The sequence below is a fragment of the Chiloscyllium plagiosum genome, chromosome 1 (genome assembly GCF_004010195.1).
Source record: "Chiloscyllium plagiosum isolate BGI_BamShark_2017 chromosome 1, ASM401019v2, whole genome shotgun sequence".
NCBI classification, from domain to species: domain Eukaryota; kingdom Metazoa; phylum Chordata; class Chondrichthyes; order Orectolobiformes; family Hemiscylliidae; genus Chiloscyllium; species Chiloscyllium plagiosum.
In genome coordinates, this window is record NC_057710.1 from 6,021,361 (window position 1) to 6,037,654 (window position 16,294).

Sequence of the window (16,294 nt, forward strand, 5' to 3'; positions counted from 1 at the left end):
TCAATAATAGATACAAGGTAGGTACTTTTCTGAGCTTACATTGTAGCATTGTCTAGTGAAGGCCAAGAAATCCATAAATTTTTTAATTTTCTTACTTGCAGATTTCCGATCTCAATAAATCTTTCGCCAATGGAACTTGATACATTTCAAAATTTTTAAATCAATTTTTTTTACTGATTTCTTCTGTAACTGCACTTGAAATGAGTGATTTTTAAGCCTTTTCAGAGGGCAGTTAAGAGTCAACCACATTCCCCGGGTCTGGAGTCACATGTAAACCAGATTAGGTAAGGATGGCAGATTTTCTTTCCAAAACGACATGAGTGAATCAAGATGGATTTTAACAATAATTGATGACAGCTTCATGCTCACCATTACTGAGATTAGCCATCAATTCTAGATTTTATTAACCATATTCAAATTCCACTGAGATTTCAACACATGCTCCAGAGGATGACCTCAAGTTTTTGGATTACTAATTCAGTGAGACTGCTACTATACTATCACCTCTTCCAGATTCAAGCATCTTTGCAAGGGCAAATGTAGATAAGGAATTTTCAGAAACATTTTGAGTGAGCTGATTTATTTCCTTCTCATTTTCTCTCATTATTTGCAATTGTTTATAGTTTCTTGGTAATTCACAATTGTTCGTAAGTATATTTATTGAAATTCATTAATTGCTCATTCCTATGGTTTCTACATTGTTCAACTATGATTGATTACTAATTAAAGAACACAGTGTTCAGGTGAATCAAGTAGATAATAGGCACATAGATGTGCTGACACTCAACAGGGAATGAGCAGTGTGGGGTTGTAAGGATGATAGCTCAAGGTTAATGAACAAAACTCATGCTGTCTAGAATGATGTTCCACAAAAATGGTACTCATCGCAAGCCAGATTGTCTACTGTTTTATAATGATGTACACTCTTACATAGTGTATTATTCTGTTCCTCAGATAAAGCTGTGTCCCTTGAATGTCACAAAGCAACAATATGGTCAGTAAGAAATTAATTGCACTTTGGTGAAAGGCAATTCTTGTAAACTTTAGGTGGTATGTCAAGACCTAGGATGGAGCTCTTGTATTACATAAGTATTGATTCTCTGGTAAATAAATAGTCATTTGGTCATACAGAACTTGAGCACTGTGGAAAAAAGACACACTTTATTGATGGTTTTTGTCCTGCATCCATTAGGCAAACATGAGGACTGCAGATGCTGAAAAACAGAGTTTAGATTAGAGTGGTGCTGGAAAAGCACAGCAGGTCAGGCAGCATCCAGGGAGCAGGAAAATCAACGTTTCGGGCAAAAGCCCTTCATCACGAATAGAGGCAGGAAGCTTCCAGGTGGATAGGTGGGAAGGGAGATTGGCAGGTAGGGCAGGTCATGAGGATGGTGCTGAGCTGGAAGTTTGGAACTGGGGTAAGGTGGAGGGAGGGGAAATGAGGAAACTCGTGAAGTCCACATTGATGCCCTGGGGTTGAAGTGTTCCGAGGCAGAAGATGAGGCGTTCTTCCTCCAGGCATCGGATGGTGAGGGAGCAGCGGTGGAGGAGGCCCAGGACCTCCATGTCCTCGGCAAAGTGGGAGGGGACGTTGAAATGTTGGGCCATGGGGCAGTGGGGTTGATTGGTGCGGGTGTCCCGGAGATGTTCCCTAAAGCGTTCTGCGAGAAGGCATCCAATCTCCCCAATGTAGAGGAGACCGCATTGTGAGCAACGGATACAATAAATGATATTGGTGGATGTGCAGGTAAAACTTTGATGGATGTGGAAGGCTCCTTTGGCGCTTTGGATGGAGGTGAGGGAGGAGGCGTGGGCGCAGGTTTTGCAATTCCTGGCAGGGGAAGGTGCCAGGATGGGAGGGTTGTTGGGGGGCGTGGGCCTGACCAGGTAGTCACGGAAGGAACAGTCTTTACGCAAAGCGGAAAGGTGTGGGGAGGGAAATATATCTCTGGTGGTGGGGTCCGTTTGGAGGTGGCAGAAATGTCGGCGGACGATGCAGTTTATGCAAAGGTTGGTAGGGTGGTAAGTGAGGACTAGGGGGTTCTGACCTTGTTACGGTTGGAGGGTTGGGGTTTGAGGGTGGAGGTGCAGGATGTAGATGAGATGCATGTGGAGGGCATCCATTAGGGCATTCACAAGAATATCAACGTGAAGATGGGGGGCAATACTTTATACTGAATGAGAGTGCTATTGTTGGCAAATGGTTTATGATTGGCAGTAGTGTTGTCAACATGCATATTGGGATTCCTACAGTTTCATGCTGTTACACCTTTCAAGCTTGTTGCCGAACTAGGCTTTTCAAAGCCATTCTGCGGGATAATGGCTATCCTGATCATATAATTTCAAATAGTATATCACAAAACCTCATGAACAAGTCGAAAGGTTTTCACTTTTATTTCTCAATGGTGCCCAATTTTGAAAGCTATCCCAAACATTTGTGCAACAGATGAACCGAAATATTTCACACTGCTACTATGTAATATTAAATCAATCGTGGGAGTAGTATTGGTCACTAAACAGGGTGCAGTCAAATTAAAAAGATGCCCGACCTATCGTACAAATGAGCAATGAGTATGCTGTGTGAATTTTAATACTAGTGTGATGCTAGGTGCGTAGGCTGTACAGCCCAAAAGGCTGGTGGATCGCAACAAACGGAATATTTGATACTTGCAACAGGCAAGGTACTGACCTACCCAACCAGACTGTCCACAGTGTTCCAAACATTAGGTCTGATTCTACAACTGGACAATATTTGCTAAATAATTTTGACTTTACAAAGGGATGAGATTGTCAATCTTCTCTGCCTCATGGCGCATTTCCAGGAACCCTGTTCTTTATAAAAATAACATGTACTCAAGGCATCCATTTCAGCTCAATGCCTTGACACAATTTTGCTAGTTTCAATTTAAATAAAGTTTAGCAATAAATTGTCAGTTACCATCCATCTAGAGCATTCTCTAAAGCAAAACCTCTATCAAAGTCTACTTGCCAATCAATCAGCACTCTCTTCTCGTAAAATGCTTTCCCTTTAATATTATCCTTGCGAATATCTTCATGAGTAAAAAATGAAAAGCTCCAACAAAATGTTATTATCTATTTGTAAAGTACAGGGCTTTCTTGTGCAGCTGAATAAGTGATTCAATTTTTCCTTAAAAAAATCAGAAAATGAGACACCTGAGAGCTAACTAAAATATTTGCTAACTAATAAACTTAGCCATAATCAAATTTGAAGAATTCATGTGACACTGTGGACAGAAATCACACAAGTAGTGCTTTTATTATTTTACGGTTCTCAAATCAAGTTCAGAGGACGTGCTTCCAAAAGGCTAGAAACATCATACCACGTAGGAGGCAAAGGTATTATTCTGCTGCTAAACCATATGTCTGTTCTTCAAGGGTTAACAATGTTAAATACATACAGTAAAAGTTCAAAATTTGCACAATAACTTCGCAGGCTGAAATCAGAACTTTGGTTTCATTTGTTGAGGAAAAATCAAGTGGAAGCCTGCAGATATTGTGGCTCCAATATGAATCTGCATTTAACAATGCTTGATACCTGCATACACTTTCACATTATTACAAAGAATTGTATGATGATGTAGACGCCCTGAGAGTTCTGCAGTCAACTAATGAAAAGAGGAAAGAAGGGTACTGCAAGCGTGGTAAATTTGACTTTGTTTTAAGTTAATCGGCTAGGTATACGAATAGAAGACATTTAGCCTCTATGGATTACATTTGCACCTTCTCCACCCACTTGCCCAGTCTTTGTGCACCTTCCTGTCATCTGCAACTTTCTCAGACTATAACATGTGGAGCAGAAATAGGCCATTCAGCCCATCAAGTCTGCTCTGCCATTCAATGAGATTTGGTAATCCTCACTCCACTTTCCTGCTTTTTCCCATAGCCGTTGATTCCCTTACTGATTAAAAACGTCAGTCTCAACCCTAAATATACTCAATTGCTAGTTGGCATGGACAAGTTGGATTGAAGTGTCTGTTTCTATGCTGTACATGTCTATGACTCTATGGATAGGACAAGATATTGAGCCTCGATGGTATGCATCACCATTCAATCAGATTATTACTAATATGCAGATTAATACTCTTGCTGAACAAAAGAAACTCAACCAATCTCAGTCTTTGAAGTTCCAGGCCTCTCTTGACTATGAAGTAAAAGGAGAATTTGTATTAATTATTGGAAATCATTCATTTGAACATCAGAGCAAAGAATAAGCAAAGTAGTAGACAAGAACATGATATATCCTATATATTTATTCTTCAATGTGAATATATTCAGTTGCAGGGATGTACGTTCAGCATCAGCACAGGCTTAATTTATCCTGGAATACTGAAGACTTAAATTCTGGCAAAGAGACTGAGCTTTATTTCACCAGCCCACCCCATTCTCAAATAACGGGGTGGAATGTCACAGCAGAGACCAATTTCCACAGCTATGAAAACTCCACCTAATTGTACATAACTGGACCAGCCAAGAAATCAGTCTGTTCAATGAGTACAACTTCAAAGTTCAAAATTGTACAAGACATCCACCTCCCAGCACTCAGAGTAAATTTTCCTGCAAGTGCTCAGGAGATCACCATATCTTGGTACAAGCAGTAAAAGTGCCAACTGGTGCCTCAGATTTTGGATTTTCAAGCAGAGTTTCGGAAAACATTGTCAACAAGAGAAAGCCCCAATAAGTAAAGGTCACCATATGTGAGCTGCATTTGACTCAAGAATAAACCAAAGCTTCTGGAAACTCAACAAAGTTCTGGACAAATGACAGCCTCTGTTGCTCCATTGACAATAATTCCATACCATGACCCCTCAAGAAGTAAAAGAAGCAGGGCGCTTGAGGAGTCCCAAAGAGTGGGTGAGCCTATGGAATTCATTATGACGGGAAGTAGTTGATGCCAAAATATTGAATGTATTCAAGAGGCAGCTAGACATAGCACTTGGGGCGAATGGGATCAAAGGTTATGGGGAGAAAGCAGGATTAGGCGATTGGGTTGGACGATTAGCCATTATTGTGATGAATGGCAGAGCAGGCTCGAAGGGCTGAATGGCCTCCTCCTGTGCCTATCTTCTATGTTTCAGTCCCTGAAGCCCTGAAGCTTCATTTACCTACAATGCTGAAGTAAGCTTTAACATCTCAATGTAGATTCTAAATGAATCCACCAATTCTGAAATTTTGAACTAAGATCCTGCCTCAACATCCTCCCTTTGTCAGGGAGAGAGTTCTATATTTCCACTATCCTCTGCATCACCTGTTCTTTTCTTTTCCATAATTTCTCTACCTACTCCGTAAACCATTTAATCACTGAATAATACCATATATATCATCCTTTTTCTCCTATAACCTAGTTTATGCAACTACACAAATCAGATCCCCGCAAGAATCTTTTCATAGCAACTACAGATCACTGGATCCCATTTACAATTTATATATTCATTCACAGGATGTGGGAATTGCCAGCCAAATGAATATGTTGCCCATTCCTAACTGCCCTGGAGAAGGTGTTGTTGGTGAACTTCCAGTCTTGAACCACCACAATCCATAGTGCCTATTCGAAAGGGAGTCCCAGGATTTTGACGCAGCCAGAATGAAGGAGTGCAACTTGGAGATGAACTTTCAGGCAGTGGTGCTCTTATGTGTCTGCTGCCCTTAACCTTTTAACATGGAGAGGTTGCCCATTTGTAAGGTAGTGTCAAAGAGGTCTTGATGAGTATAGCATAAACTCTGCTGGCATTCCACATTAGTGATAGCAGGAATAAATGTTTAAAATGATGAATGGTGAGTGTGTTTGCTTTGTCCTGGATGATGGTAAGTTTCTTAAGTGTTTTTGTATTTGCATTTATCTGGGCAAGTGCAGAGTAATCTATCACACTCCTGGACATGTGCATTGTAGATGGTCAACAGGCACTGGGGAGTCAACCTGTTACAGCATCTGACCTGCTCTTGCAACCAAAGTCTTTATAGCACTAGTTTCTGGTTAAGTGCAAGGTCCCCAACCACAGAGTATTGATGGTGCGGAATTCAGCGACCATTGTCTGTCAAGGGAAGATGCTGCTTTGTTTGAGGCAGTTATGACTTGCATCTTTCATGGCATTAATCTTACATGTCACTTAACAGCATAAATCTGAAAATTATCCATGTCTTGCTACGTCTGGGGTTGGACTACTTCAATATCTGAAGTAAACTGAACTGGAAAGCACACTCCTGAACCCTTCTGTGCAAGAACGACTACAATGCAGAATTCCTCTACACACAGATCACATAACCCTGAACAATATGCAATTTTTTTAGCTCTGTCTAAATTATGGACTTCTGACTTGTACCTTGGAAGGAGTGAAGCAGCTTTGGGAAATCAGGTGGTTATCAGCCTTCTAAGCTTGTTCTGGAATAATACAGATATCTAATCAAATTGTGAAAATGACTTAAGTTGACCCTTTTGTGACTACTATCCCCAAAATGACTAAGCCACGGAGCTTTACATCACACTTCTGAAACCAGGTCAGAAGTCACACATGACACCAGGTTATAGTACAACCGATTTATTTAAAGTCACAAGCTTTTGGAGCACTGTTTCTTCATCCGGGGCAGCACTTCGAAAGCTTGTGATTTCAAATAAACTTGTTAGACAATAACCTCGTGGCGTGTGATTCTGACCTTGACCTCCCTGGCACATCCATATTCTAAAACCAATTAATGAGGTAACGAAATTTTGCAGGGATCACATGTCATGCAAAGGCTTTATACTCTCTGAGGGAGGTACAAGGATTCTGGATTTTGAAAACAGAAACAAATAAGTCATAGTGTGGGGTGCTGGCAGAAAGAGTTGGATCAGGAACTAAATTATAGCTTAGTTTCTGGTGCAACCTATGGTAAAAGGGTGGGCGATAGGTTTGGGTGGGAGAAGAATCAAGGAAATTATCAGTGAAAGTCTCAGGAGCAATACAGTGACAGGAGTACAAAGATTGCATTAGCACAGGGATATGAGACTGAATGGGAGAACTGATGCGCCAGACTCTATGAGTAAACAGTGTGAATTATATGCTATTTTGGGCCAAAATTCTGTTCCAGGAAAATAAAACAATAAAATAAGAAAACAATAAAAGGCAATGAGAAAAATCCAATAAACCTTTAATTACTGTAACAGCTACAGGTTGAGAAGACTTCACCCTGAACTATCCCTGCAGCTGCCTTTGGCTGTGCTTTCTATGAACCCAGTCCCCACAGCCTCTCCTCTATCATGTTTGAACATGTTTGTTTACTAGAGGTGCATATTCAATGCTGAGTCTGACCACCAGTGCAGGGATAATAATGGCTCTTGGGACTAGACAAACTATTATTTATCAAACATCGTACTTGAATCAAGTATGTCTATGGATAGCTTTAGAAGTGAGTTCCCTGATTGGAGCCGATAATCTGGTGCAATCAGGGAGCCCTGGCTGACAGATATAAACAGGAGTGTCAGAGGCTCTGTTCACTCTGAGAGCTGGCTCTGAAGAAGCTGAATCAGTGTCAAGGACTCTCTAGATATAAATGATGGGTGACTTGGTGACTGGATACTGGCCTCTGTGGAGTTATTCCAGTGGCAACAAGAGAAAAGCATGGCTTCTGAAAACATTCTTTCAGACCAGTCATTCTTGAATTGGGGTAAGCATTTCTGATGTCATGCCATTATTTGAGAAGCTCGACTCATTTGATCCTGCCATCGAAGACTTGGTTCAGCATGTGGAAAGGATGTATTTTTTTTTCTAGGCAAATGGCATTGGGGCAGATGAAAAGCAACAAGTAATTCTCCTGACAGCTTGCAGATTAGAATTTTTTTTGGTTATTGGGAGCCTAACTTTCCTTGAGGCACCAAATACCGAAGCTTTTCATGCGTTGACAGATTTAGTTAAGGAATATTACAACCCCAAGCCTCCTCTAATTCTGAGATGCTATCGGGTTTACTCAGCAATTCGAGAACAGGAGAATTCATATCAGGATTTTTGACTGGGTTAAGACAACTGGCATGGCATGTGACTTTAGCTTAGCCCTTCATAAGATGCTGAGAAACCATTTGGCATGTGGGGTCAATGACAAAACCATGCAAAAGCATCTACTAACTGAAGCCCAAATGGACTTCAAACAGGCACCACAACTAGCCTTTTCACTGGATTTAGTGACGGGATACCAGCTGCTATGGAGATATTTCAGTGCCCACTGACTTAACTTATCAAAAACAATCTGTAAACTGTTTATATCCCTCTCATGGCTTGCCTTTCCACCTACTTTTGTCTCATCTCCAAATGTGGCTACAGTATGTTAGCCTCCTTTCTTCAAGTCATTAACAGACATCGTAAATGGTTGCAGGCCCAGCACTGTGAAACCCCACTGGTAACAGGTTGCCAACATGAAAAATCTCTTCTCCCCACTTGTGCTTTCCTACTAACCAATTCTCTAACAATGCCATATACTACAGTGAATCCTTGGTACCAGTGAAATCACAAACTGTGAATTCACCTATCACGCCAAAAAAAGGTATAATCAAAAATCAACATTTACGTGTGAAAACTGTGGATCCATGATTTTTAAATAAGCTCCGCACCCATGAATTTTATCACTCACTGGGGTTCTCAGAAACGGAACCTTTGTGGATACGGAGGAATGACTGTACCTCCAAAACCTCAGGATTTTACTTTATGACTTAATCTTTTGTGAGGTACCTCATCGAACACTTTCTAGAAGTCAAAACAACACATCACCTGGTTCCCTTTTATCCACTCTCATTGAGATTTCCTCAAAAAACTCGAATAGTCAGACATGATTTCCCTTTTGACTCTGTTTATTCAGATTATGATTTTCCAATTGTGTTATTACTTCTTTAATAATTGATGCCAACATTTTACCGACAATAGATGTTAGGGGTGACACATTGTTAGAATTCCAATCCTCCTGCATTTCGCCAGAATCCCAAGGTTTTTTTTGAAAAGTACAAACAATACATCCAACTATTCCTGTCGCTCCCTCTTTCAGGATTTTTAGCAGTTTCTTTACATAGACTCATAACAGTGTTAGGGAGGATGTTCCAATGACTGTATAAATGGTAATATGTTACCAAGTCTGGATGATAAGTAGCTTCCAGGGGAACTTGAAGGTGCTGGTGTTCCCAAGTACCTGCTGCTCTTGTCCTTGTAGGTGCCGTCGAAGGAGCCTTGGAGAATTTCTGCAGGGCATCTTGCAGGTGGTACACATTGCTGTTACTGAGCATCAGTGATGGAGGGAGTGAATGATTGTAGATGTGCAAGTCAAGTAGGCTGCTTTGTCCTGGATGGTGCCTTGAGTGTTGGAGCTGCACTCATCAAGACAAGTAGGGAGTATTCCATCACACTCTTGTCATGTGTCTTGCAGATAGTAGACTGGTTTTGGGAAGTCAGGAGTTGAGTTTTTGCTGCAGTATTGCTAGCCTTTGATCTCTTCTTGTAGCCACCGTGTTTATATGGCTAACTAAGTTCAGTTTTAGGTCAACAGTAACTCCTAGAACGAATCCCAGGATTCAGTAATGGTAATGTCATTAAATGTCAAGGTGCGATGATGATCAAGGATGATGATGTCAAGGAAGATGATCATTGCCGAGCATTTGTGAGGCGTAAATATTATTTGTCACTTGTCAGCCCAAAACTGAATATTGCCCATGTCTTGTTGCTTTCCGGCATGGACTACTTCAGTATCTGAAGAGTTGCGAACACTGCTGAACGTCATTCGCTCATCAGCAAATGTCCTAATTTCTAAACTTATTGATGAAGCAACTTTAAGATGGTTAGGCCTAGGACAGCACCCTGAAGAACTACTGCAGTTACATTCTCGGGCTGAGATAGTTGACCTTCAACAACCAGCATCATAAGATCATAAGACACAGAAGCATAAGTAGGACATTCAGCACACTGAGATTGCTCCACCATTCAATGAGATTGTGGCTGATCTGATAATCCACTTTCGTATCTTTCTCTTAATGATTAAAAACTTGTCTACCTGAGCCTTGAATGTACTTATTAACCCAGCCTTGAGCTAAAATATTCCACAGCATTCACAACTTTCTGAGATTATGCCCCGTTTTTCACTATCCCATAGTGGGAAACAACCTTTCTGTATCTAGTGGGCAGCACGGTGGCTCAGTGGTTAGCACTGCTGTCTCACAACACCAGGGTCCCAGGTTCGTTTCCAGCCTTGGGTGACCGTGTGGAGTTTGGACATTCTCCCCGCGTCTGCTTGGGTTTCCTCCAGGTACTCCGGTTGCCTCCCACAATCCAAAGATGTGCAGGTCAGGTGAATTGGCTGTGGTAAACTGCCCATAGTGTTAGGTGTGTTAGTCAGAGAGAAATGGGTCTGGGTGGGTTACTCTTCGGAGGGTCGGTGTGGACTGGTTGGGTCAAAGGGCCTGTTTCCACACTGTAGGGAATCTAATCTAAGAAATCTATCCTGTCAAGTTCACCAAACATTTTGCATATTTCATTCTTTAAAATCGCAATCAGTACAGGCACAACCTACACAACCGTCTCCTTATAAGACAGTCCCTTGGTGCCGCAGCTTTCTGCAGTCTTTCTCTATTTAAATAATGTTGAACTGCTCTACTCTTCGTGTGAAGCACACCATTTTCCTTTGTGCTAGATATGACTCCAACCATTGAAGAATTAATCACCAATACCGAGTAGTTCAATTTTACGACTATGGATAAGTGAGAGTGGCTTCCCTTGCTGCCTTGATGTCAAGGGAAGCCACTCTCACTTGTCCATCTTTCAATCAAGGTCTTAATGAGATCTGAAGCCAAGCTGCCATGGAGGAACCAGAACTGAACGCTGATTAACAGGTTATTACTGTATACATGCCACTTGCTGACATTGTCAAAAACACTTTCCATTGTTTTGCTGATGATTGAGAGTCGACTGATTGATATGTCATTCATTAGCCAGGTTTGGTTGTCCTCTTTCTTGAGGACAGGATATATCTGGGCAGCTATCCACATTGCAGGGCAGGTGTCAGTGTTGTAGCTGTAAACAAACAAATTTGACTCAGGACTCGCCTATTATTGGTGCACAAGTTTCCAGTGCTGTAGCTGGATTGTCAGGGCCCGTACTCTTTGCAGCATCCAGTGCCGTCACCTGTTTCTTAATATCACTTGGAATGAATCAAATTGGTATCTGATATGGTAGGGCCTTCAATAGGCACCGTGATGGATCATTCACTAAACAATGCTGGCCAAAGGTGGTTATAAATTCTCCAGCCTTGAACCTTATACTGATGTGTTGGGTTCCCCATGACTAGAAGATGGTGATATTTGTGAAACCCCTTCTACTGATTAATTGTTTGACTGTTCACTACCGTTCACAACTGGGTGTGTCAAGACTGCAGAGCTTGATGTTTTCTGCCTGGAGTGGGATCACTTAGCTCTATGTACAGCATGCCACTTCCGCACAATTACAAATAACTTCTTCCTTTAAAAAAAGGGAATCAGCTTGAAGCAGCCAAGCGTATTACTGAAGAGGGCCTGAGTTAATGAGTTGCTTTCAGAGCGAAGTTAAGATATCCTTTCTTCAATCTGACCCATGGCCTGAGTGATGCAAAGTTGCTTCTAGTTGCTTTACAGGCTTAAGGACAGCCTCTGCTGTGTCACGCAAGAATGCTCTAAAAGCTTTACTGATTTTATGGGTTGTTCAGCACAAATCGTGCAGCTTAAGTGCAGCAATGGCAAAAATTCCAAGTATTTGGAGTTAGGTCCTCACTTTGTCGTTTTGCGGAATCCACATTGTATAGACAAAATACCCTTTTAGGCATATGCATGACGTAGAACCTGAAGTATTCTGATCCTGGGCAATCTGGTTAATAGTTACTTACACTTCGTCAGTAAAACGACGTATCAGCGTTTGCGGCTACCCAGGTTTCCTCTCACTTACTGAGAGAGAGAAATTGGACCATAGTTTAACCATTAGTTTTCTGGGCACCCAGAATTTTCTCCGTCAGCCCCTTATTAAATTTTCTGTGCTGTCCATCTCTACTGAACTCTGGTTTTCATTGTACTGGAACTAAATCAAAACCATTCACCTTCTCACTTCAGCTGTTAAGAGAACTGAGCCATTCTGGCAAACTATAACAGCTTTATTTTTCTTCAATCAGAGTTCCTTGCCTGTCTTCAGATCCCTCCACATGCAACAATTTATCTCTCTTTAGCACATCAACTAGTATGAACAGCTTTCCCTGTTTTCACACATCCACTGAAGACCTGTTCCCTCTAGATTTGCTTCCAGGCAACTTCATAATAAAGCTCTCTTTGCGCTCGTCATATCAAAAATTCTCAATTCATGTTACATTCAGGATGAAGCTTACTTACCTCAATAATTACTTACCTCAATAACCTACCATAATCACAACCTATTGGCTCAGAGTGATAATTTCTTCATTTCTGACAAGATCATTATGTCTGACTCAAATTATTAACCTCTGCTGCAAAGACAATTGGAATGAAACTTCCTAACACACCAAACAATGGCCAGCTCCTTCTCAAGGATAATCAAGTATGGACATAAATGCTGTCCGAGCCAGAGACACTTATGCCATGAATAAATATATATGAAAAAAGCTAATATACTTTGGAGCAATTGGACTGAAGCATGTAAGTACAAACCAGTGATTTTTTCTAAAACACATAGAAAAATATTCCTTCTCACCTGAAGACACCCGACCATTTCTTCAGCAAAATTTCACTGTACTGATCTCTGATCTCGAGCAGCATGTCGAAGTACTGATTTACTGGAAATCCATAACCCTGTAAAAGTAATGCAAGTGCTTCAAACAGCAGCACTCTGCAAAGCAAAGAGCCAGGGCAAACAGGTTTTAAGAATCTTAACTGGGCTGAATAATTACTCAGGCTTGAGGCTGACCACACGTTAGCATAGAGTTTGGTAGGACCATCCCTGAGCAAACAGGAAATGTCCCACTGACTGTCCAGTAAGGTGCTCAGGTTAACAGTATATGAAATAAAGAAATGCAGCTAAAGTCTTCATGATTGAAGGAACAATACCAATTCCCTGGCACTGGCAGCATCTCAAACATTAACTTGTCAATCTGTAGAAAAAAGCTCATTGATAGAAAGTCAGAAAATCTCTTTATTGTAACCTTTTATTTTAAGAACTATAGTTAGTGTCCAGTGAACTTTGCTCCCTTGATCTTACTACATCATCCAACCCAATCTTCCTCCTCCCAACACCTCACTACTATCACCCAGGTTCATTGTACCACTATGTTACTGCCATCATCTACTTCCACTGCTGTGGGTGTCTGCACCCCAGACAGGAGCAGGAAATCTGGGAGCAACAGCCCCTCAAAATCAAACCATACTATGAAGTTTTAGAAAGATATGACAGATCAAAATTTTTGTGATTTTAATTGGAAATTTGCAGCACATTGTTTTATTAGGCTAATATTTCAATTGCTTAAAAATGAGCAATTAAGTAGGCATAAATCTTAACATGGAGAAAGTGAGGACTGCAGATGCTGGAGATCAGAGCTGAAAAATGTGTTGCTGGAAAAGCGCAGCATGTCAGGCAGCATCTAAGGAGCAAGAGAAGGGCTTATGCCTGAAATGTCGATTCTCCTGCTCTTTGGATGCTGCCTGACCTGCTGCGCTTTTCCAGCAACACATTTTTCAGCATAAATCTTAACATGTTTTATTTTAAGTAGATTTTAGCATTACACCAAATTCTGTTTAGTTACATAAGTTCTGTGGTTCATAGTGATGTTTTGAGATTGCATTTCCCTGTACTATGTGGCTTTCTGTGAATAGCAAGAAACAGTAATCTTGTACAATGTCTACATCCAGTTTTTCAAAGGGAACCAAATAGCTGGGATTGTTGGGCTTTTTTGGAGGAATTCAGTAAAATGGTTCAATACTGTATGCAGTTTAGATCTCACTGAAATATCTGCAGGTTTTAGAGTAGTTCACAGGGTGGATGCTGAGAGGTTGTTTCTCTCTGGCTGGAGATTTGAGACAGTCATAACTTCAGGATAAATTCCCCTTAAGGCAGAAATTAGAATAAATTTCTTGACTGATTGGGTAGTTTTACTGTAAATAGACAGTGAATATACATTCATTCCTCACTTCGTATTCTAGTTCCATTCTTTATAAATGTAATTCAACTTTGAGGGAAAGCACTTTCAGCAAATCAGATTTACCAATAAGAATTAATAAACAAACTAGAGCTAGGTTCCCCAACAAGACTCTCCCCGGTCTCTAGCCAGTCTCACCCTGGTCTTTTACCTGAACATTTTGGACATTTAGAGCAAGGTAGTGAGAGGGGCAAAATCAGGTCAGGAAAAGGCAATGAACTGGGAAGAAACAGGTCGGGCACAAGGAAGTGAGCAGAGTGGCAATCAGCACGTTGGTCTGGTCATTCAAGGGGTTATTAGTATCATAAGAATAAAAATCGGTTAGCACTTCTACCTCACAGCACCAGTGACATGGGTTCAATTCCAGCCTTGGAGTTGTGTGGAGTTACATTATTATCACTGTGTCTGTGTGGGTTTCCACCTGGTTCTCTGGTTCCCAAAATTCAAAGATGAGCAGGTTAGGTAGATTAGCCAGGTGAGGTTATGGGATAGAGTGGGGGAGCTGGGTCTGGGTGGAATATTCTTCAGAAGGTCAGTGCAGATACTTTGGGCCAATGACCTATTTGTGCAATCTAGGGATTCTATGATTAAAGGGATATATCTTCCCTATTGCACTGGTGACTTCCTAACAATAAAAACACTTTGAAGAGTGCAAAGTTAAGTGAGTTACTGCTGCATTCAAGAATAAGATCAAAAACCTTTGGATATCACTGAAACCAGGCAATTTGGAGATGGATCACTATGTGAAAGTGAAGTAGAAGATCAACTAATAAACTCATTAAATGGCTCAACAGGCTCAAGGAGTTGTATGGCCTGCAGCTCTCCTATTTCTTATGTTTTATCGATAAAGAATAGTCATTTTCATGAAATGCTGATTAAACTCCCCTGTGAAATGTATTGCTATATCTGCCACTGAACTTGGAGGGAGTGTGCAGATGTCTTCAGTGGTCAGCATAACTGAATAGCGAAGATGAGAACATGGACTGGATCTGGAGCTTTAAATGGGTGAACAGACCACAGCATGCATGTACATTGGAAAAAGATTAAATTTTAGGGTTGGAGTACATGATCACTGAAATAGTATATGAGGCATGGAATCATATTGCTTTCTGAAATGTGTATTATATTTTCATTTTTGACCTATATACATTCTTGCATATTCACACAAGCTTCTTACCTACTAATCATTAGCATACATGCAAAACTGTTTTAAATTCCAACTGTGGAACGCCTACCTGCAGAGTGTCCGCAAAGAGTACTAGAAGGTTCTTCAAATCCAGGACCAAGTTTGGGTCAGAGCAGTATGACTGAACGAGAGAGAAGAAAAAGAAATATTTGTAGCCAGACAACTTCAAAATGCTATACAACATATCTAACTTTGTGCGTCACCTATTATCATTTCACTGTTTCATCTGAAAGATGGTATCTGGAACAGCACTTTTGTCTTCCAGAAGTGTCAGTGTAGAAATTATGAATCAGGAGTAGCAGGAGTGTGGCACTACTTGGTTATATATTGTTTCATAGAGAATTACAATAAATACTAATTAAATAGTACTTTTAAGGTGATCACAATGGCATAATGAGTCTAATGGCCTCCTTCCATGCTAGACAAAGTAAGACCTGAAATAAACAAGATATATTTTGCTGTCTGAATCTACGTCAACAGCTGAATAATAATTTACACTTATCTAAAAGACTTAAGGTGCTTTGCAGCAGGACTAGGAACGGAGAGAGAAGTTGAGACACAGGAAAAGAAATAGAGTGAGATGACTTTTGAAAGTGGAAGAGAGAGATAGCAACTTGGAGTTCTTTAGTGGCGTCTGGTTCCGGAGTGTCTTGGCTTAAAAGCTGATTAAGCCAGGAGAGAGTTACAATGCTAGTGAGAGAAAGTAAAGAGTTCACTTTTATTCACAGGATTACCGAAGATGGGAGAAAATGGGGTATTATTCAATTTCACAAATCTAATAAATGGAACAGAGCTGAAACAAAATTACATTTAAACAAATTAGAATCAGCACCAAACTATATTCTGTTTCCCTGTTCAGTGATATCTTAGAATTTCAGCAGTGCTTTGGAATGGTGATGGGGAGGAACTGAAGGAGACAGTTGGTGAGGGGTGGGGGCAGCAGATTTCACAATCTCACTT

The 16,294-nt window shown here is 40.8% G+C and overlaps 1 protein-coding gene across 5 annotated transcripts in view; it reads right to left on the bottom strand.

Moving 5' to 3' along the window:
• exoc6b (exocyst complex component 6B) overlaps positions 1-16,294 on the bottom strand; it is a 652,306-nt gene that overhangs the window by 269,847 nt on the left and 366,165 nt on the right. For all 5 annotated transcript variants that reach the window (XM_043690482.1, XM_043690394.1, XM_043690575.1 and 2 more), the window contains exons 12-13: positions 15,384-15,455; positions 12,711-12,808 (exon numbers count right to left, since the gene is read on the bottom strand). In XM_043690482.1, the coding sequence (XP_043546417.1) occupies positions 12,711-12,808; positions 15,384-15,455 (170 nt within the window). The remainder of the gene's footprint in view (positions 1-12,710; positions 12,809-15,383; positions 15,456-16,294) is intronic.